Here is a 23,564-nt window from a genome sequence, read left to right on the forward strand (position 1 = left end):
TGCACCCACAACTGCACTCAAGCCTGGGCAAAAAGAGCGAGACTCCATCAAAAAAAAAAAAAAAAAAAACAAAAAACCAGTTAGGACTTGAATCGGGTTTTAAAAGATGGGCATACTTAAATGAATTAGAGAGAGAATTAGTATGAAAGCCACTGGGATATGCACACTAAAAAAGCAGTGTTTTTCAGTAGGCATTCATTAGCACTGGGGTCCCCAACCCTTGGCTGTGTACCTGTAGCAGTCCATATCCTGTTAGGAACCAGGCCTCACAGCAGGAGGTGAGTGGGGGTGAGTGAGGATTACCCCTGAACTCCACCTCCTATCAGATCAGCTGCAGCATTAGATTCTCATAGGAGCACAAACCCTATTGTGAACTGCATATGTGGGGGATCTAGGTTGTGTGCTCCTTGTGAGAAGCTAATGCCTGATGATCTGAGATGGAATAGTTTCATCCTGAAACCAGCCCCCTGCCCACGACCCATGGAGAAGTTGTCTTCCATGAAACCAGTCCCTGAGGCCAAAAAGGTTGGGGACCACTGCTGTAGCATATGTTGATAAGTGTCAGTAAGCAAGTATCCTTCCGGATCGAATGCGCTGCACTAAGATTCAAGAAGGCTTAGCGATATGGTCTTTGCCCATCAAAAGCTGGTAAGTGTTGGCAGCATTAGAAATGAGCACTGGCTGCTTCAGTATGACCTTGGGTGCCAGGCGTGGGAGGTGTTTTTTGTTTGTTTGTTTTGAGACAGTATCTCGCTCTGTTGCTCAGGCTGGAGTGCAGTGGCGCCATCATAGCTCACTGCAACCTCAAACTCCTGGGCTCAAGTGATCCCCCCACCTCTGCCTCCCAAAGTGCTGGGACTGCAGGCATGAGCCACCCTGCCCAACTGTGACCCTTGGGCTTAAGCTCGACTTAGATATAATTCCCTGTGTTTTGTTTTGTTTAGCCTCTGGATCCATCTGAGGAAATTCCCTGTTTTAATTTTAAAGAGTTTACATATCATTTCATATTATGTTTCTTCTATAATTCTTCTCTTAATGGATAGCAATGTATAATAATAGTTAATATCATTATAGCTAATATCAAGTGACTATTACTGCAAAGCAGGTACTCTTCCAAAGCACTTTGAATATATTATTCAGTTAACTCATTTAATCCTCACACCACCCTGTGAATTAGGACCCACTAACCTCTCCCATCTTGGAACTGAGGGAACTGAGGAACTGAGGGGTTAAATCACTTAATGTGACACAGCCATCAAGTGGAAGAACTAAGATTTGAGCCCAGGCAGAGTAGTTTTAGAAGTCCTGCTTTAACCATTACATGGACAACCTCTCCTATAACTAGTTAAGAATAAAGTATTTTACACAAGGGATCATTTAGCATCTGGTGATTCCAGAAAAGGAGTCTTGTTATTACAGCCTTCTCCTGGTTTTCTTCATTCCTCTCTGAATGCTCCTTCTTACCTCATTTGAAGGCTCCTCTTCCTCTACCTCATCACAAAAAGCTGGAGCTCCTAAAGGCTCAGTCCTGGGCCCTTTTTTCTCTTACTTTATTCTTAGTGGAGATAAGTTCTGATATCAGAAATTGCCTCCTGTACATTTTCACAGCACATTCTACGTGCCCATGCATTTTTCTACCAGTCTTCCATCCCAGTCATGATATGCTCTTTGCTTTCTGCAAATGGAACCACTTTCCATTATTCTACACTAGCCAGGAAGCCAGGCAGAAACCTTGGTTCCTCCTTTTCTTCCTCACCCTTCTATCCAACTCTGGCAACTCCTGCCAATTTCTCCTGCTATTTCTATTTGTCTATGTGTGTACATTCCCATTCTGATGTACGCCTCCATTACCTTTCACCTGTACTACTGCACAGCCTGCAGTCTCCCACCATCCACTCTGGCCCCTCCAGTCCAGTCTGCTCTCCAGCTGCAGCCAGAATGCACTTTCCAAAGTGTAAATCTCTCTCTCTCTCTCTCTCTCTCTCTCTCTCTCCCTCTCCCTCTCTCCTTTGCCTGAAAGTTCTCTCTACCTCTGACTCTCTCTCTCTCCTTTGTCTGAAAGTTCTAAACATGGCTTGTGACTGCTGCATGGTCTAGACTTTGTTTTACTCCTCAGTTTTATCTTCTACCATAGAACTCTTCACTCATTGACCTTTTGGGTCCTCAAACATTGTTATCTTTCTTGACAGAAGGTCTTAGCAAATGCTGTTCCTGCTGCCTGGAAGATACTCTCCTCACCAACCCATTCTTTACCTGATAAAGAACTCTATTAGCCCTTCTAATCTTGGCCTTTTCTGTCTGCGTCAGATCTCTGCTACAAGCTCTTTGAGCCCGTGTCCTCTCTGCATAGCACGGGTCAGAGGTGGTTGTTTGACATTGATGTCTGTGATTCTGTGATACTTGTCTGTCTTCTCTCACTAGACAATAAATTCCATGAAAACATGAACCATGGCCTTTTTCCAATTATTATAGCCCAGCGCAGCACCTAGTGTATAGTAGATACCCAGTATGTATTTGAAAAAGGGGGTAAATCAATTTTTTTAATTAATTAATTAATTAATTTTTATTATTTTTTTTTGAGACGGAGTCTCGCTCTGTCGCCCAGGCTGGAGTGCAGTGGCTCAATCTCCACTCACTGCAAGCTCTGCCTCCCAGGTTCACGCCATTCTCCTGCCTCAGCCTCCCGTGTAGCTGGGACTACAGGTGCCCGCCACTGCACCTGGCTAATTTTTGTATTTTTAGTAGAGACGGGGTTTCACCGTTTTAGCCCAGATGGTCTCCATCTCCTGACCTCATGATCTGCCCATCTCGGCCTCCCAAAGTGCTGGGATTACAGGCGTGAACCACTGCACCCGGCCCAATTAATTTGTGTTATACTCCACCTCCTTTAGGAGTATAGGGGACTACAAAAGATAAGGTTACCAAGATGTCATCTTTAGAGTCCCAGTCTCTTACTAAACAGTAATTAAATGGCGGCTAATTGTAACTCAAGCACTTCTGCCCAAGGCCTCCAGCATCTCTGGAAATAGTGGCAGAGCTATCATTTTTCTTTTGAAATAACAAACAACTAAACCCTCACAGTTTGGTTCATGTGAGAGTTTATTAGAGAGCTGACGGTAGGTCAGCGTTAGCTGTATCTTTCAAAGACTTCATCTCACAGATTCTGTCACGGGTCCTGGGAGTCTAATGCATCCTTTAGCTCCCTTCCAAGTCTAGTTTTTAAATTCTGAAAACATTCTCTGACCAGGGTTTTAATTTCCCTATTGAGTTTCTTCTGGGGCTGGGTTCTGTGAGATTGTTGTTCCTCTGGTTTCCCTGGCAAAGGTAGAGGTTTTTTAAAAATTTTTCCCTGGTTTTCAGCATAAACAGTTTATTATTCCCAAGTCTCAAGTGCTGTCCAGACACTCTGAGGGGTCCCCAGGTATCATTCCTGGCATCTCTTTCCTGTTCTTTCCATGTTCTCGTGTAGGATGTTACTTAAGCCCTATATAAATGACATCAAGATGGGCTATGTCTGTTTCTACAGACCATTTTACAGTCCTCATAATGTTGGTTGCCTGACTGTGATTTTAGTACATTAATTTGTGTGATGATTTCTTAAAGTGAAAGCTGATGAGTGAAGTGGTTGACTTGACCCCTCCCAGGACCTCTCTTTGTCTCCCTGGAGGATCACTGTGTATTCTCTGATGCCATGGAGCTCAGCCTGGAGCCTGAGCTGGCCTCCAGATGGGCTCTGGGCAATAGGCACCCCCTCATCCTCTGTCCACTGGCCCAAGCTGGGCCATGGAGGCCTGATGGCCAAGACATCACATCACAAAGCCTGGGGAACTGGATTTCTTCAGCTTGCTTATTTTGTCCTTTGCCTGTGGAACTCTTTCACCAATTCATCTTTCCATCACTACTCAGTTTAAATAAAATCCAAAGGCTGCCTTGTTCAGTTATACCGTTTTATACTCTGTTTTTATTTAGTCAGACTTTGGCAGGAAACCTTCCAAGCGAAGCCCAGGGGAAAAGTGACCATTGGCACAGATTTCAGCCTGTGCTTTTGGCCCAATATTGTTTCTATTTTTATTTTGTTTCGTGTTTTTGTTAACATCCAGGGCAAAGATTAAGTACTTACACTTATCTAGTAATGGTGAGAGGCCTTTAGATTGCTTGCCTGTGGCCTGGAGACTGCATGCTTAAAACTATTAACCCCCAGCTACCTCCTGGGAGATAAGATCTAGCTGTTAAATTTGGCTTTCCCTAAAGGAGGTTCTGAGCTCCTGCTTAATCTGAGAGAGGGAAAGTAGAAGGATAAATCCCAACCTTTGCTGAATTTTGAAAAAAGGATAGTAGCTTAATTTATGGAGGTTGTTTTTTGAAAAAAAACTAACTTTATGTCATAATTTCTTAGCTGCCAAAAGACGTAATTCTACCTCAGCTTTGCCTTGGCAACCTGCTTTTGGCACTCTGTGCAAGCCTGTCGTTGCTCTGCATTATTTAAGCAGTAATCTTTAAGAAGGTGAGAAACTATTATTGCTTTTTAACACAGTTGACATGATATTGGCGCAGAGTAGTACCTAGAGCTTCAAACATTTCTAGTGGCCATCAACCAACTTAAACACCTCCATGTAAAGGTCTCCCTGCCATGAGGTCATAGATTGCTACAAGAGGGGAGAAAGAAGAAGATCAAAAGTTGTTTAAAAGTTGGGTTTTTTTTTTTCTTTTTAAGTATTCTTATTCCACTGAGTTGTAGCTGTAGATTTTGGCCAGGAGCCAGACAATCAAGATTTAGTATTTTGACCAGCTGTGATCTAGTAATGTCCCTCAGAGGAAACATTTTGTAGGAGGGAAAGACACATATTTGAGATTGTGAATTGTACTCTGTCCTCATACCTTACAGTGTGGGACCTGGTTGTAGACAGATAAAACAAGTACAAGTGAATCTGAAAGATTATTAGGAAAAAAAAAAATGTTTCAAATGGTTAAAACCTCACCCCAGCTTCAAGAACTCTCTTGATGTGGTAAATCTTTACATGCTTTCTTTATTTCATTTTCCCGTAAGTTTCCACATTTACATCAGTTTGTGGCAGAATGTATTTCTGCTCATAGCTGATGCTTAGAATGCCTAACAGTATAATAAGTCTTAGAAAGTCAAAAGAGCAACACAAACTGAATGTAGGCAGGAAGAGAAGAGAAGGAAAATAAACCAATCCACTTAACCTAAAAATTATTCTCATTCTCACCCCGTCCTCAAATAGAAGTAGAGATCAAATGTAGATGTTTTGGTGACAATAAAAAACTTAAGATCCTAGGGACTGGGAAAGAGAAGGAAATTAACAGTTAGGCAGACCGGCTTGGTTAAATCACATATTTCTACCCAGTGGCTTCATGACCTTGGTCGAGTTACCTAACCTCTGTGCTTCAGTTTCTACATCTGTAAAATAAGGATGATGTTTGTAATACTTCATAGAGATGTCATAAGGATTAAATGAGACCATGTATAAAGCTGTTAACAGAGTGTTTAATCAGTAGCACTTTATAAATTTTAGTTGCCGTTGTTTTATTATTATTAATAATTTATTGGGTACTTATTCCTGGTACTAAGAATTTTACTTGTATATCTCATTAAATCCTTACTGCAATAACTGTTGGGTAAATATAACCATTTTATAAAAGAGGAAACCTAGGCTGGGAGCTGTGAGGTGCACCCTCAGTGTCTCGTGTTTCCTAACGATGGCGCTGCATGTGGAGCTCTGGCATGTTACCTATGGGAGATGTGGAAATGGGAATCACATTTTGGACTGGTGCTTTCTTAACTTGTTCTCTCTTTCCCAATCTCTTTTCTGTAAAAGGAGGCTATAGCTTCAGACAGTAAAACCAAGAGGAAGAGGGGAGGGAAATGATGGGGCAAGGATGGTGGAGTAGAGGAAACTGGGCAACTGGGCTCTACCAGTTCCTGGGTTGGCTTCATGGCAAGGTGTTTATATAATGGTTATAAAAGTGCTGCATATGGTCTTCCTCATTTTAGTCAGAGAAATAGAGAATTTCTCCCTCTTACAAAAATTCTCTCTCCCTGAAGCTAAATTCATGCAGCAAAAGGCTGCATCAGGGGTTTGGGGACAATTGGAATGTACCTCAAAGGATTCTGGGAAGTTCTTATAGTCCCTAGGCGGTAGGTAGATCATGTAAACAGAGGAATTTTGAGCATTTCGACTTTATTCAAAGCTTTCCCCACCTCATGTCCCCAAGAAAAAAAGAAAAAAAACCTAAAATTGTGTTTTGCATTGAACAAATTAAATCTGTTGATTGATTTGGATCTTTTTTTCTCCAAATCTCTTTTATACTTTTTTCTTTTTTCTTTTTTTTTTTTTTTTTCTAAGACAGAGTCTCACTCTGTTGCCCAGGTTGGAGTGCAGTGGCTGCAATCTCGGCTCACTACAACCTCCACCTCCTGGGTTCAAGAGATTCTCCTGCCTCAGCCTCCCATGCAACTGGGATTACAGGTGCCCACCATGAAGCCGGGCTAATTTTTGTATTTTTAGTAGCGATGGGGCTTTGGCCTTGTTGGCCAGGCTGATCTTGAACTCCTGACCTCAGGTGATCCACCGACCTTGGCCTCCCAAAGTGCTGGGATTACAGGTGTGAGCCACCACATCCAGCCTTTTTTTTTTTTTTTTTTTTTTTTTTTTTTTTTTTTGAGGTAGGGGTCTTACCTTCATCCAAGGTAGAATGCAGTAACGTGATCATAGCTCACTGCAACCTCAACCTCCTGGACTCAAGTGATCCTCCCACCTCAGCCTCCCAAAGTGCTGGGACTACAGACATAAGCCACCACGCCCAGCACCGTACTTCTTCATTTGCTTCTTGCAGCTAGCTCCCTGATGTACGGAAGTGGAGGTGTGGGAAGGTAGGTGGGAGGAGTTCTGTTTGTTCCTGCTTGAAACAGTATGCTGTATAAGAGAAACAGTAAAAGGAGAATAATACTTGGAATTTGAGGCCCACTGAAATGAATTATAATGACAGCAACCACAGATACAACTACTACTGACACCAGTGTCTATGCCAGGCATCCTGCCAATGATTTTAAGCACATTATTTTATTTAATCCTTATTTAATCTAATGATCTATTTTATAAATAGTCATTAAATATGCCCACAGTCATATAACTCGGGGGTGTCCAACCCCCGGACCGCAGACTTTCACCCGTCTGTGGCCTGTTAAGAACCAGGCCGCACAGCAGGAGGCGATGGGGGTGAGCAGGCATTATCCCCTGAGCTCTGCCTCCCATCAGAGGAGCCATGGTATTAGATTCTCATAGGAGCACAAATCCTGTTGTGAACTGTATGTGTGAGGGATCTAGGTTGTGTGCTCCTTATGAGAATCTAACTAACGCCTGATGATCTGAGGTGGCAGTTCCATATCCCCGCCCCCAAGTCCACAGGAGAATTGTCTTCCATGCAACAGGTACCTGGTGCCAAAAAGATTGAGGACCACTGATATAACTAATAAACGAATGTGACCTTAAGTTATAACTCCACATAGATGGGATCATAGTGGCAGAGCTAGGAGTAGAATCCAGGTCTTTGAACAGTCCTTCTTGTCACTACCGTCTCTAGAGCTGAAGAGATGAGAAAAGGTAGTTGATAGCAATAAATAAGGATTCACAGAATGAGAAACAATTTAATCATCTTAATTTAGAGAGCTCAGAGAAAACTTGATCCAAAGAAGCCAAACTGAAACTAGACTGTCCTCCTTGACATCTAAACTCCAGGCCACTTGGCTTCTCCCTCATTGTGCCATTGTTTGTGACCTCAGGAAATCCTTTTTTACTTATGGCAAAAGGTTTATTAAGTAATTTAACAGTCTCTGGTGTGGTTCAATTATTCAACAAGCTATACTGTGTTTCACTAAACCATAGCCTAGTAAATTTGCAATTATGATATCTTTGGGTTGTTGTTTTTTAATAAATTCCTTTTAATTGCAACATTAAACCCCAGATGTCATGTTTCCAGTTTGGAGCTAAGCCCAACTGGAAGAGACAGCCACTCACGGGAAATGGCTGGTGAGGAGAATGTGTGCAGTGAACTAGCAGACTCGGTCCAGTTGCTTGAACCTCAGGCTCTGCACCCGCAATTCTAGTGCCTCCAAACACACGGGGCCCCTTGGTGGGAGCAGACAATAAAGAAAAGCTACCGAGTTTCCTAATATGTCCACACCTCCCAAAAAGCACACATTTTTGCTTTTGGTTGTCTAAGGGTAGAGGCTCCCTGTAAGTTTTTCATCACAACATAAATAATGTACTAATTGCATTTGATGAGTAAATTGTCAACAGCCTTTAAAAATTGGTCATATAATTAGTAAATCTGTGAGTTTCAACCTCTTCATCTAGGTGAAATAGTCATGAAGCCAGACTGTAATCAAAGAATCTTGAAACCTCCTGAATATTCTGTTTTGAACTATTATTTGCCTTTTTAATTCCTGCCTTTCTCTCTTTAGGCAAGAGTAGAGATAAAAATACTCTTATTTCTTTATCTTATACTAAAATATGAATGAAGGGTCTTTCTCAAAACGTTCTGTTAAATATAAAATCAAAATTATTTTATGAAAAATCTCTGCAGTATGTTTTTATACAGAGATGCTCACAGCAGTTTGTTTTTTAATAGTAAAGGTTCAGAAACATCCTAAATCTACAAAAGCAAGGGAATAATTAAGTAAATTATGATAGTCCATTCAGTGAAGCAGCCGTTTAGAATTCTGCTTACCAGGAGGTTTTAATAGCATCCAACAGTAGGACGTAGAATTCTGTATATACCAGAAACACGGCTTTAGTGTTTCTTTCTTGTTTCCCTTTTTTTTTTTTTTTTTTTTTTTTTTTTTTTGAGACAAGGTCTTGCTCTGTCGCCCAAGCTAAAGTGCAGTGGCGTGATCGCAGCTCACTGCAACCCAGGCTCATGCAATCCTCTCACCTCAGCACACAGCTGGTGGGACTACAGGCGCTCACCACCATACCCAGCTAATTTTTTAATTTTTTGTAGAGACAGGGTCTCCCTATGTGGCCCAGGCTGGTCTCAAACTCCTGGGTTCAAGCAGTCCTCCTACAGTGCTGGGATCACAGGTGTGAGCTGCCTGCCACACCTAACCCATAGGATTTCTTTTTTTTTTTTTTTTTTTTTTTGAGACGGAGTCTCGCTCTGTCGCCGGGGCTGGAGCGCAGTGGCCGGATCTCAGCTCACTGCAAGCTCCGCCTCCCGGGTTTACGCCATTCTCCTGCCTCAGCCTCTTGTGTAGCTGGGACTACAGGCGCCCGCCACCTCGCCCGGCTAGTTTTTTGTATTTTTTTAGTAGAGACGGGGTTTCACCGTGTTCGCCAGGATGGTCTCGATCTCCTGACCTTGTGATCCGCCCGTCTCGGCCTCCCAAAGTGCTGGGATTACAGGCTTGAGCCACCGCGCCCGGCCTAGGATTTCTTTTAGAATTCAACACACGTATTTAAAATCAAAGTCTGAAAGGAAAATACCCAAAATTAATAGCAGTTGCTTGATGGGTAATAGACTTGTAAGTTTTTATTTTTTTTATATAGTTAACATATTTTTAGTTTTCCTGTGAGTAAAACTATTGTAATAACTAAAAATACATGCGTGTTTAATGTAATCATTCGATACTTCAACTGTTTGGAGCTTGGCTATCTTAAAAATTGGGATGTAGCTGGGAATCTTGGAAGTAATAAAAAAAATCAATTCTGAACAGCCAAAACTATGTTACCAAACTCATATAATAAATAAAGCATGTTATGCCCAGGACAGCTCCTGGCCCGCCACTGAAATTCTGTTTACTCATACTTCGCACACAATTTTCAGGATATCTGCTTTACAAGAACACAGCAAACTAAGAAAAGGGTAGAGCGGCCACTGCGGGCAGGGGCACTGACTCAACCACTCTCAGCACCAGAGGGGAATGGAAGAACCCATGCCAGACTTACCTCCAGACCCGCGTCCTATGGAACAGACACCACTGAACATCTGTAGTCCTCTTACTCTGTCGTCGCTCAGTAATACATGTTCATATCTGTGGCCCACGGGGCTCAGAACATGGTTGACGGTCGAGAAAATGCCTTTTCTTGTTCAACTTTTTTAAGATCGTAAGAAAAGCTGTAATAAAAATTTTTGAAAGGTTTAATCTCATGTAACTAAAAATGGAGGGAAAAATGTGGTGATAAAAAGGTAAACCTTAGATATGTAGACTTCTTCATTATCTTTCCAAAAATAACTAATTTCCTTACCATTCTTAAGAGAGAACATTTTGGCTGGGACCTGTGGCTCACACCTGTAATCCCAATATTTTGGGAGGCCAAGGCAAGAGGATCACTTGAGCCCAGGAGTTGGAGACCAGTGTGTGCAAGATGATGAGACCCTGTCTCTAAAAAAAGTTAAAACTAAAAAACATTAACCGGGCATGGTAGCACACACCTGTAGTCTCAGCTACTTGGGAGACTGAGGTGGGAGGATCCCTTGAGGCCAGGAGTTGAGGCCGCAGTGAGCTGTGATCACACCAGTGCACTCTAGCCTGAGCAACAGAGTGAGACTTTGTCTCTAAAAAGCTTTTTTTTTTTTTAATTTAGAAAATTAAAAAAATTTAAAAATGAAAAAACGAAGAGAGAGAGAACCTTTTACTGGTACTTGGATTTTCCAATTTGAATCTGATACTACCATTACCTGAGTTTTCATACAGATCCAAGGGAACTGGAGAAGAATGTCACAAAATCAGGACGTCAGAAAATACCAAAGTTCCCACCTCTCAAAGCCTTGGAGTCCATCCATGAAAACAGGAATAACATACCATCTTAGAGTTTGTGGGCAAATGAGAAGGCACTTAGCTTGATGTGTACTATGTCTTTGGCACTTAGCAAATGTTACTTGAATTTGAATGTTGTGTTCCCATGTGGGACACGATAGATAGGATGGGCTCTGGAGTCAGACGGAATCTAGTTCAGCCTTGAACAAACCGCATGACCCACCACCTGCTATCTTCCTCGCAGGACACTCGAGGGCTGTGTGGGCAGCACATCTTCCACGGGGCTCAGAACATTATTGACGGTCGGGAAAATGGTTGTTCCCTTCGCATTGTAGTTGGCGAGGTGGGGCAGTGGGGGTTGTTACACCTCATTACTTTTCTGTTGTACGAAGTGGAGAACTTTTAGAGCGTCTCAGAATCAATGAGGGCTACAAACACCCTGTTCCTCTTGTGTGGCAAGCACTGCTGGGTGTGCCCCAGGCCTGTTTCTCATGCCCTGCCTTTTATCAGCCCACTGGGAGCCCCACAGAGCAGCAGAGCAGGACGCCTGGGGTGGGGGCAGGGGTGGGAGGACGGCAGCACAGGGTCGCAGCATGAGGGGTTAAGCACCTGGCTCTAGCCACACACCAACAAATCACCTTCAGTGTTGCAGGCTGCTTCACCTGGTGCTTCCACCCGTCGTGGGCTGGGCTGGCAAATGAAAGCTAGGCTTGTCTGCACAGAATAGACTGTAGACTGAGGTGCTGCTGATGTTCTCTTTTGGTTTGAGTACCTAGTCAGCCTGCAAGATCATTTAGAGAGGGACATGGTCAGCAAGTGGTAGAGTAAAAACAAGGTTTGCAGAAATGTGTAGCTTACCCAATTATTGGGAGTTGTGACAACATATTAACTATAAACCTAGATCGAGGCCAGCAGATTTTGCTCTGTTTTGTTTTTTCTTGAGAACTAAAAACTGTAATTTACTGTTCTACTTGCCTAGTTCTATATGCACCCCAGTTACCACTCCTAATCATGAAATCTCTCCTGGCATCAGTACTCACAGCCAGGCAGAGGAGCCTGATGGACCCAAGGATTAGAAGCTGTGTGGTTGCCCCTTCCCAAGAACAACCCTTGCTTGGGTGTCTGAGACTGCAGGTATAATCCTGCATCAGAAACAGTCTGAGAGGAGAGAGAGCAGGGAGCTGGGGCCAGGGCTTGTGGCTATAGAAACAAGTAGAAGAAATCCCAGATCTCTTCTTTTCTGGGGCACTTCTTGCTATTGTAATTTGAAAATGTATTATTTGAATAATGAGGAATGTCTTTCTCCTTCAGGATTGGTAGCTCCTTGGAGGCAGGGCCTACTGGTCTTGCATCTGTCTCCCTGCCCCAAGGCCAAGCACATATGGGAACTATTTGTTGGGTATGTGTAGTTTCAAGTTCTGCCTCTACCCCTGCCTAGTGGTTGCCCTTCTGCAAGCCACTTAACCGTCTGTGCGTGTTTCCTCATCTGAAGCACACAAGTCAAACGATCTGTGTGCACCTCCCTCTGCCTCTGGACCCAATCTATTCATATGGTTGTATTGAAGCTAATTTCATCCACATACAAGAATGTCTAGAGCTAGCATAGTGTATAACATAGCCATCATTTCCAGGATGTAGATACTCTTATTTCCATTAACTGATTATTATTTATTATTTCAGACTTAACTTTACCCTGCTTTCTCTATAGAGTTTTGGTAAAGACTAAGTGAAATGATGTATAGGAAATTACTTCAGAAATTATAAAGTTTGTATAACTGAACAATGATTATTATTGCTGGCCCAAAGATACCCTCCTGAGAAGAAACTCAGACTCAAAAGATGGCACTGCAGACCAAGTATTGTAAAACATATGTGTGGCTAGCCCCATCAAAGAATGTATTTCCCAAGGTAGTTTTTCATTAAAAAAAAAAAAAAGGAACCCCTCAAAAAATTTTTTTTTTAATTTTTAAAATGTCACCTTGACCCTCTCTCTCTCTCTGCCAGTTCTCTAATGCAAGGTGGTTAGCATTTGTTAGCATTTGAGTGTTGGCAAGGTCGTTGGTCATGAAATCATGAGTCACAGATCTTAGTCTCGCCTTGTCGCTGCCTCACTGAGTGTGGGCAAGTCATGTAACTTCGCTGCCAGATGAGGATGCCTGCTTTTCAAAGCTAAAATAAGAATTGAATTGCACTAAAAACAAGAATGAAATTATGGATAGCCCTTCAGAAATATGAAGTTGGTTACATCCTTCACATGTTTTTCTTGCCAGATCCAGCCTGTCCAGTTACTTCATCGCTTCCCTATAGGACAAGGTTTCTGTTGCCCGCCCCGCCTTGGGCCGTCTTCTCTAAATATATTGCATTGTGTCTGTATCCTGCTGGAAGGAAGCTCCCAAAGTTGGACCCACATACCTCATGTTGTTTTTTGCATTCACACACTGCAATAACTATAGTCTAAGATTGATTCTTACCTATTTTTATTAGCTCAGACCTAAGTATGCTGTTTCCTGTCACTGGATCCAGAAGGCTTACACCAAGTTCTGAAGTAGAAAGTAACTTCTTGTTTTTGTTTCTCTTCTAGTGACAGACATCACACCTCCAGTGCAATCCCTGTTCCTAAAAGACAAAGCTCCATATTTGGGGTTGCAGATGTAGGCTTCTCTGGGGGGATCCCTTCACCAGACAAAGGACATCGAAAACGGGCCAGCTCTGAGAATGAGAGACTTCAGTACAAAACCCCTCCTCCCAGTTACAGCTCAGCATTAGCCCAGCCTGTGACCACTGTCACCTCCGTGGGAGAGGCCGAGAGAAAGATAACCTCTCTCTCCTCCTCCTTGGACACCTCCTTGGACTTCTCCAAAGAAAACAAGAAAAAAGGAGAGGATCTAGTTGACAGCTTAAACGGAGGCCATGTGAATGTGCGCCCTCGCCAAGAACAAGGAGAAGCCCCCTCCGAGCACCAGGCCACAGTCAATGGCACTCTCCTACCCGGCGAGCAGGCCGGGCCCTCCAGTGTCCAGCTTCCAGGCGAGTTCCACCCAGTCTCAGAAGCTGAGCTCTGCTGTACTGTGGAGCAAGCAGAAGAAATCATCGGGCTGGAAGCCACAGGTTTCACCTCAGGCGATCAGCTAGAAGCATTTAACTGCATCCCGGTGGACAGTGCTGTGGCCGTAGAGTGTGACGAACAGGTTCTGGGAGAATTTGAAGAGTTCTCCCGAAGGATCTACGCACTGAATGAAAACGTCTCCAGCTTCCGCCGGCCACGCAGGAGTTCCGAGAAGTGAAGTGAGCAGGTCAACAGTAGGACCGGGGCAGAAGCTCTGCCTAAAATGAAGTGAAAGCTGCACTTAACCCTTTGTAATAATGATGACACAAAATGAATATTAATGGAGGATATTCCTCGGAAAAACAGACTCTGGGAATGAAGGAGGGACTCAGGATCATTGTTATCAGTGGGCCAAAGTTAGATTTTGCTTTCAAGATTTGCTTTTCAGGCCTGATGATTATTTTAAAGCAAAAATCACCCTCTAGTTGAAAGAGCTTACAGCTTGAGTCACCTTTTAGCTATTTGTCTGCTTTTTATTTACCCTTCTATGTTATCCTCAGAGGGAAGATGATAATATATAAATAATATAATGAACTCACCCTTAGTTTCGCATAAGCATTTGCCCTCACCATGGCTTGTAAAACTTTGGGAAAATGGAATATTCAGAAATAGATTTCCACCATGTACTGAAAGGTCTGTGGCCATCCGTGAGGTAGATGAAGAAGCAGCATAGTGGTCTCCTTACACCCAGGCCCATCTGTCCCTCTCCCTGCCCCTGGGTACCACAGTCCACCTTTAGACTCTACTGTCGCCCCATCTTCTCCATGAATGGGCCATGCGTCCTGAAAACAGGACATCAGATTCACTGGTTCTGTAACCAAGTAGCCATGACGTTCCATCTCTTCTAACCAGCTATGGCCTTTTCCCCACCTCTGCCATACCCTTAATGTGGCCCTCAGATTAGATGAAAAACTTCCAGTGGATCCCAGGGGACCCTCGAGGACCTCGAGGTTACTGTAGTCAGATGCCATCTCATCCCCTGTGGGGGCCGAAGTTTTTATGTGGGCAGGAACTAGGCATGCTTTCTGGCAATGCACTCATCAGACAAAAATCCCTTGATGTAAATCCCGTGTTAATTTATTAAATTTCAGTCAGAAGGTTGGCATTTACGTGACAGAATGTATGTAGAGAGTCAGGGTGTCTGGTAGGCAAACTGCAAGGCAGTTGAGATAGTTGGATTAAGAGGCTAGACGAGATATAGAATACTATTGGTATGTGTGCAATTTGATGAATATTAAATTATGTTTTGAAGTCCAGTTGTCATTCCTGCATTTAGATTTCATTTGCTATTGCTTTATACGTTATGTACCCAAGGACATTGCCTCAGGGTTGCAAACTCTTTAAAGGAAAATTTATCCATATATCCATGTATTATATAGAAGAATAAAAATTGAGTTTACTTCACCCAACCTGATTTTTTTTCCCAGCTTGGAAATTCCTTTTGAACCTACGTCTCCATATGTCACATCATGACAGGACTAGCCTGAACAAAAGCCATGTCTATCTAAGCGGAGGCTGTTGACTTCATTCAGTTTACGTATTGTATATAGCAACACAAACACTTGACAGGTATACACTCCAGTCGCCGCATTTGTCCTGCATGACAGCTTCACTCGCAGGCCTCACAGTCACTTTATATTGTGTCCAAGCATTCCTGGGCTCAAGTTTAATGTATAGCTATATTGTTGTTTTCCATGTAGAGAACTCATAGGATGACTACATCGCAGATAAACCCAACTCTCAGGCAGTCGAAAGCTTTAACTGGATCTGCAGAAGCCCATCTTCCTCCACATGAGGAGGTGGGGCTCCTTCACACGGAGCGGGAGCTTCTCTGCAGTGTACTGTCTGTCGCTCATTTTAGAGTCAGTGAGGGTGCAGACAGACAGCACCGTGGATATGCACATGCTGCGGGGCCCTCCAGGGAAGTAACATTTACAAAAAAAAAAAAAAAAGGTTCTGAGGGGCAGTGTTAGGATTGCAGAATGGAATGTCAACCCTGTGGGACTTAATGATTGCCCCAGATGTGGGATGGACTTAAATGGCATACCAAACTCAAAGTAGGTACATTGGGTTGCAAGGCATCCAGCCTGGCTCTGGCACCACCGAGGAACAGGACTCCTCGTGATTACAGTGTCCATCTCAGGTCCACACAACCAGGAGAGCCTGGACTCAGGTCCACCCGTCAGTGCCCCCCACCGCTGTGCAGACTCCCTGGTTGATTCTGGGCTTCATGGCTTTTCACTGCACCACGGGGAGCCCTGCTCTAGAATGTCATCGGGCTGCTCAGAGCTGATTGCTAGGTACACATTTGCCTCGACCCACACAGCCCTGTGGTGACGCCTCAAAACACCACTTAGGTTTGGGTTCATTTAGTTCGAATTTGGGGTTTTCATTTGAACTTGTTTGATGTCTGCAGTTGCTGCCATGACCTGGGTAGAACCTATGGGATTACCCGTCTCCTGGAATAAGTTCGACGTTTTCCAAAGTTGTAGAGTTAGTTTGGCCCCTGTTTAAAGTGGCTGGGGACAAAACATGGGATTAGTTATTATCTCCTAACCTTTTAAATAAGTTTTGTAAATCACTAAGAAAATTAAGTTTGCTTGGAAGATATAAGTTGAATTGGAAACTGATTACTATCTATTTCTGAACTGCTAAGAACCCTTTCAGTTTTCATACAGCCAAGACGCTTTTAAACAGCCGGCAAATGTTATCAAATGAATATTTGATTGTGTTTTTTCTCTTCACTTCCCCTTAACCACTTTAGAAATTCCAGAGATTTTTTCCCCTCAGAATATTAGTTTTGGAAGATTGTACCCAGCTATATATTTTTTAGCAGTTCTAATGGTGCCCATTTATCCTGACCTAACCAGTTATTTAAATAATTTTTTAAACCACCACGAATAATAAATGGCATGTGAAACTGATCTGTTGGTAACTGGAAGAAAACTCAGCATCTGTATTTATACAATAAAATTGATTAGTATTTATTTTGAGAGTTAAAAGTGTATATTATTTCCCTGCTATGTTTGAGTCCTGTCTTCATTGTTTTGAATTTCATATTGAAGCTGGGTTAACCACGAAAACCTTGTTCTTAAAGAGCCAGCATTTATCGAGCACACTTGCTCTCACACGCTCACACACACTCTCTCTCTCCACATGTGTGTAAGGGACTGGGCTAAACAAGGTTAATAAAGAGATGAATAAACCTTGACCTCTGCCATGTTCTCTAGTGGGGCGCACAGGTATGTTAGCTATTAATTCAGTGTGCTAAATTCTGTGATGGAGAGATGTACAGCCATTCTATGGAATGTAGACAAAGCTGTTAATTGTCACTCAAGGGTCAGGAAAGATTCATGGAAGTAATGCAGATTAAAGATATATAAGATTTCACACTGTGGGTAGAGAGAACAGCATGGGCACAGGCCCAGAGCCAAGGCCTTGGGTGTGAGCTTGGAAACGTGCTGTGCTTGGGGCCTGAATGGGTGTGAGGAAGGGCAAAAGGGGAAACTGAGTTATAGGCCAATTGGAAGGACTTAAGGTGCCAAAGAGATTTGGATGAATCCAGTAGGCAACTGGTAGGTACACTTTCCAGACTTGAAGCAAAAGAGTAACTTGGTTAGATCTGACTTATGACTTGCAGCTGGTTTCAGGCTGGACTCCAGTGATACTTGCTTGAGTCTGTTTAATCATCTTTTCTTTGTGTTTGGGGGCGGGGGGGAAATCTGTATCTGAAAAAGAGATGCATCCCTCTGTCCCTAGTATTTTCAGGGAATGATATAGTTGGGATGTTTGTCTCCTCCAAATCTCGTGTTGAAATGTGATTCGGCATGTTGGAGGTGGAGACTGGTGGGATGTGATTGGATCATGGGAGCAGACCCCTCATGAATGGCTTAGTACCATCCCTTTGACGATAAGTGAGTTCTCAGTTCACCCAGGATCTGGTTGTTTAAGAGTCTGGGATCTCCCTTGAGACCATCCTGGCTAACACGGTGAAACCCCGTCTCTACTAAAAATACAAAAAATTAGCCGGGCATGGTGGCAGGTGCCTGTAGTCCCAGCTACTCGGGAGGCTGAGGCAAGAGAGTCTCTGGAACCGGGGAGGCGGAAGTTGCAGTGAGCCCAGATCGCGCCACTGCACTCCAGCCTGGGCAGCAAAGTGAGACTCTGTATCAAAAAAAAAAAAGCCTGGGATCTCCCTTTTGTCTCCTGCTATCGCTCTTGCCATGTGACATGCTGACACCCCATCGACTTCTGCCATGATTGTAAGCTTTCTGAAGCCTGCCCGGAAGCTGAGCAAATGTTGGCACCATGCTTATACAGCCTGCAGAATCGTAAGTCCATTAAACATCTTTCCTTCATAAATCACCCAGCCTCTGGTATTCCTTTACAGCAACACAAAAATGGACTAATACAGGTACATATTGAATAAATCTAGGTTTTTACTGTGTAGTACTGAGCACAGCCAGCATCTCTTCTTTAGAAGCTAGATTCTGAATGTCCTGTGGCCCCTGTTCACCTCTCTGCAGCTCTGCTGCTTTGAAGCTATGACCCTGGAAGTCACTGAGCTTTTGAGAACTTCCATTTCTTCATCTGTAAACAAGTGGAGAGGACTCTGCCCTTCTGAATTACATTTGCAGGGGACCCGCCACATCATAGGTGCTCCATCAATGTTAGTTACCTTGGGTCTCAGAGGAAGCCACTTTGCCGGGATAGAAAGGATGCCTAGGACTTAGCGGGTTTCCTGTTCTAGCACTTGGAGCACAGCCACTTAACCTCTCTGGATTTGACTCCTAATCTGTGAAGCAGGGATAATACCCCACCCCTGAGGATTGATAGAATGTTAGAAGAGATAAACATCTTCATGAAAGCACGGAATTATCTTTATAAAGCACCATACACATCGGGAGGAATTAGTCACTCAATGAGGATTTCTTGCATTCTTTGTTTCAGGCTTTGGTGGGATCGTTGAAATACAGATAGACATTCTGTATACATTGAGAATGTGTACTAGGGCTGAAACTAGTCTTTCGAAAACCTAAGCTCTGCCGGGTGTACTGGCTCACGCCTGTAATCCCAGCACTTTGGGAGGCAAAGGTGGGTGGATCACTTGAGGTCAGGAGTTTGAGACCAGCCTGGCCAACATGGTAAAACCCCGTCTCCACTAAAAATACACAAATTAGCCAGGCATGGTGGTGTGCACCTGTAATTCTAGCTACTCCAGAGGCTGAGGCAGTAGAATCACTTGAACTTGGGAGGCGGAGGTTGCAGTGAGCCGAGATCATGCCACTGCACTCCAGCCTGGGCGACAGAGCGAGACTCCGTCTCAAAAAAAAAGAAAAAGAAGAAAACCTAGGCTCTAAACAAATGTGAAATATTTCAAAGTGCTTTGGTGGTAGGCAGCACCGACACGGTGTAGAGACATGGCCTCTCGGCCATATTGTCCATGTTTCTAGCCCCTGGCAGATAAGCTGCCTTAGGCCTACCTTGCTCGTGAATGTTCTCTAACACAGCTTCGGGCGACCTCAGTGAATGAGTTGGTGCCCAGAGCTCTTGATTCTGCTCAAAGTAGATAGCTTTCTTTTTCTTTTTTCCCCCCCTTAGCACATCTAATTACAGTTTTGTAGGTAGACAGCTCAGCCTTGTGGATTTTAAATGAATAAAAAAAGACATGTCTTTAAAACAATTCCAGACTTTTTAAAGGCCAGCACTGTCAGCAATCCAGAAAAAAAATGAGCATGAATCTAGATACGAAAGAGATGGCCAGTTGGTGAAATGGCTGTAGCCAAGCCCAGGCACAGAACTACAAGGGAGAGAGTGGCAGGCGCAGGTCATTTTGGCTGTGTGTACAAAACACAGTTCTAAGGTGCTGCAGATGAGAAAGTCTCGGAGGGTGAGAGGGGGCACGACTAATGGACAGCCTGAAGCTAAGGAGAGAACAGGAGCACATGAGAAGGAAGCAGTCTCGGGGGGCCTAGCTGAGCAGCACCCTGCCTCACAGGAGAGCAAGCCACACATGTTTCAACCCCAACGCTGCTGTTCACTGGCTGTGTGACCCCGGCGAGGCACTTGACTTCTCTGAGCCCACATGCTGGTCTGTAAAGTGAAGTCAGCCCCTTGTTCTGTATTTCCTTTGATCCTGGACAGAGGCTTCTCTTGCCCTACGAGCAAATTTGTATTCTTTCTTCAAAACCTGTCTCCAATTGCTTTGGGGCCCAGAGCATGACACGACAGGTGAGGCCTCTCACTTGCCACTCTGCCTGTTTGTGAAGAACGTGGCACAGTTCATAACAGCCCACTTCTGATCAGGGCGGTTTGTATGTAGCAGAACAGCTACCACCCTGCCATCGACTCAAAAGTGCATGGCACAAGAGCTTGTAAAATGTGTAATAAAAATTAATAAAACAGCTAGCTTAAAAAATTCAGCCTTAATGTGACTTACTGTTGCTAAGGATAGACCCCAGTCATCACAAAAAGGATACATTGATTTTAGTTTGATAGGAAAATGCATAAAATAGTTTAAGGAAGTATATTATTCAAAATGGTTAAAATAAGTTGATGCTTTAAGGGATAAACTTGTTCTCTCGAAAGTTTACCTGCAAAAACTTTTTAAAACATTTTAGTTACGCAGAACACCTTATTCCTCAAAGAAACCAGCCTCACCGTGTATTTCCACAGATTACTCACTCTTTGGGTCAAGGGTCAGGCACACTTGATGTGAGGAGACTCCAGGCTTCTTTGTGTGCAGGTGATATGTGACCTTTTGTTCGTGCAGCGCACGTCTCCAGAACCTGCTGACCTCAGCACCAGGCCCGTTGGTGCCAAAAACCTGCCGGCCGCCTGAACTTCTCAGCCCCGACCCGTGCCTAAGTGTTGCCTTCAGTGGCATACGGTAGGTGCTCCTGAGGTGTGCATGTCGGTATGCAGCGGGGCAGTGTGGGTGAGGAGGAGCACAGGCTGAGTGTGGTAAGTCACGCCTGTGTCTGTCTCTTGGTCCCCTGGGAGCTCTGTGAAGGCCCAGCGTTCCCAGAATCAGCATCGGAAACCTTTAGAAGCAGAGCTGTCCCCGGATCATGTAAGACTGTGGAACTGCGTTATTATAAACAGTAAATCACACCGATTCTCAGTAAACATTCTGAGTGCTAATGAGCCACCACCAGCTGGGAAACCAGAACAGGAGCTGAGGCCCTGGTGCCCTGCCCTGCGCACATCTGTATGGCGACGCCTGCTTTCTCTCCATGGTGACGCAGTGACCCCTCAAACAGGCAGTGTTTTTCCTGTCCTAACCCTCTCCCCCAAATAATTGCATTTGATTCCAAGGCCAGCCCGCCGAGTGTGTGGGCAAGGTGTTCCCATCGCTACTTGACCCGGGAACCCACAGGAAACCCCCAAAGAAGGATGACCTGCCGAAGATCACACAGATCCCAAGGCCACACTGGGGCCAGACCAGGCCCTGACCTCTCCCCCAGGGATCTTTCTTCCACACCCCAAGCCCTGTGGAGGCCCCACAGCCTCTCCTTCTGTCCCACCCATCTGAACATCCTGCCCGATACAGAGAGTCCTCCCTACTCCGCAGCCCCAGTTAAGAGGGAGGAGCAGGCCGGGCGCGGTGGCTCAAGCCTGTAATCCCAGCACTTTGGGAGGCCGAGGCGGGCGGATCACAAGGTCAGGAGATCGAGACCACAGTGAAACCCCGTCTCTACTAAAAATACAAAAAATTAGCCGGGCGCGGTGGCGGGCGCCTGTAGTCCCAGCTACTCAGGAGGCTGAGGCAGGAGAATGGCGTGAACCCAGGAGGCGGAGCTTGCAGTGAGCCGAGATCGCGCCACTGCACTCCAGCCTGGGCAACAGCGTGAGGCTCCGTCTCAAAAAAAAAAAAAAAAAAGAGGGAGGAGCAAATCTGGGGGACGTTTCTGTGCAGGGAGTGGAAAAACTGAGCACTCACAGCACTGTGCTATGGGGAGTGGAGCAACTTTAAGGGGGAAAATGTGTATTTATAACTGCCAGAAAGGCGATACAACTGTCAAAAGTCCATGAGGTCGGCCGTGTACATTATGACTGACAGGCATAAAAGGGGCGGGGGGCAAAGGGGCAGGAGGGGCTTCTTTGAGGACCCCCCTTAGCTGTGTCTGACAGGCAGATCAACGGGGTGAAACGGGGCCGGGGCTACCAGCCAGGGTAAGAAGCAAGAACAAAGGTGTTGCCGGGAACCTGTATTATTCGTGTGTTTAATGGTTACTGACTCTACACTGCACACCAAGCCCCGGACTAGGCTCCAGGGTGAGAAATGCACAAGGCAGACAGTCCCTGCCCTCAGGAAGCTGCCAGGCCTGTGGCTGAGACAGGAGAGGCCTGTCTCTCCTGAGGAAATATGATATGAAGGAAAGTACAGAGGGCATGGAGCTGTGGTGGAGCTGGGTGTAAGGCAAGTAGTTGAGGAGGGGAGGACTGAGCCTGTGTCTGAGGGCCAGGGGCAGGGGATATGGCTGGGTATGTGTGTCAGGGGTTCTGTGCACAGGGTTAGCAGAAGAACAGCCAGAACAGAGGCCCTAGGAGCTTCCCCCAAGGCTGAGCATGGAAGACTGTGGGACGAGACACAGGACAGAAACCTGGAAATGGGGAAGGGTCAACAGGGCCAAAGACCCAGGAGGTGCCATGGGAGGTGAGGGCAGGCACAGCCTGAGGCCCTTGGTGACCTCCATGGGAGTTGTTTCAGGGCTGGGGATTAGCAAGGAAGCACGGGGCAGTGGGCGTGCACAGTGGGGAGGTAGAGACAGTGAGTGTAGACAACTCTTGCGAGTTTAGCTATAAAGTGGTGGAGAAAAATACGGGCGGGAGTTGGAAGGGACTGTGAGATCGAAGGAAGATTTCCTGTAAATGCGAATGGGATGGAGCCAGTAGAGGAAGAAGGCAAAGGTTCAGGAAGAAGACGGGACAATGAAAGGAGCAAGGCCCCAGAGAAAATGTGGGGTGACGGGGAGAAGGGGGAGCCCCAGGGCGTGGTGAGGACGGCAAGGAAGGGCGGCCGGGCAGGAGTGGGCTGAGCTGTCCATCTGCACAGGTGGGAGGCTGCAGGTGAATTTCCCGCCTGGCCCCTTAAAGAGGGACAGCCTGGGATGGGGCCTGACTGGAGTGACTATCCCGGGGTACAGGCCAGGGCAGAAGGAGCACCATGAGGGTGGCTCAGAGCTTCCTGGGCCTTTTGAAGGAGATTCCTGAGGTTTATGGGAGGGGGTAGTTTGCTGCCCCTAAGTTCAACATGCCTGGATTATAATCACCTCCTCCCCAGGCGCCCTTCAGCTACCTTTGTGCCCTCCAGCCCACTCTCCACATGGCAAGCATGTGACCTGTCCTAAACACAGCTCTCACCCTATGAGAACTGTTACATAAAATAAAGCATCAAACATTTATTTACCTTTGCTATATGCATTGTACACACTAGTTAGCCGGATAGTTGGTGAAGGGAAGTTTCTCTTATGTAAATATTCCAAGTAACAAGATTCAGAAGGGATCATAGAATTAGGCTTTCACCTCTTTGCAACTCCTAAGGAATGAGCACACCTAAGACAATGTCATCAATGGCACAGAAAGACAGGCAAACAGACATCTGATGCCTCCTGATGGAAAAGCGCACACCTTTGAAATAGTTTTGACATAAGTTTGACCCTGAATATAATGAAGCTT

General features: G+C 44.9%; 1 protein-coding gene and 1 long non-coding RNA gene across 9 annotated transcripts in view; both read left to right on the plus strand.

Annotated features, from left to right (window-relative positions):
- The window catches only part of UVRAG (UV radiation resistance associated), a 329,617-nt gene extending 314,330 nt beyond the window's left edge, over positions 1 to 15,287 (plus strand). For 6 of the 8 annotated variants that reach the window (XR_013404176.1, XM_001086725.5, XM_077963911.1 and 3 more), the window contains one exon: positions 13,359 to 15,287. Coding sequence is in view for 7 of the 8 variants with exons in the window: in XM_001086725.5 (XP_001086725.2) it covers positions 13,359 to 14,061 (703 nt within the window). In the remaining variant the exon portion in view is untranslated. Of the gene's footprint in view, positions 1 to 7,970; positions 8,049 to 9,843; positions 10,023 to 13,358 lie in introns of those variants that run through there. The other 2 variants (XM_077963910.1, XM_077963916.1) reach the window with 2 other exon arrangements.
- LOC144334397 (uncharacterized) lies at positions 395 to 5,384 on the plus strand. Its single transcript, XR_013404187.1, has 2 exons — positions 395 to 777; positions 2,618 to 5,384. It is a non-coding gene; the product is annotated as an uncharacterized LOC144334397 (long non-coding RNA).
- Positions 15,288 to 23,564: the final 8,277 nt, after the last annotated feature.

This window comes from Macaca mulatta, chromosome 14 (assembly GCF_049350105.2).
Source record: "Macaca mulatta isolate MMU2019108-1 chromosome 14, T2T-MMU8v2.0, whole genome shotgun sequence".
Taxonomy (NCBI): domain Eukaryota; kingdom Metazoa; phylum Chordata; class Mammalia; order Primates; family Cercopithecidae; genus Macaca; species Macaca mulatta.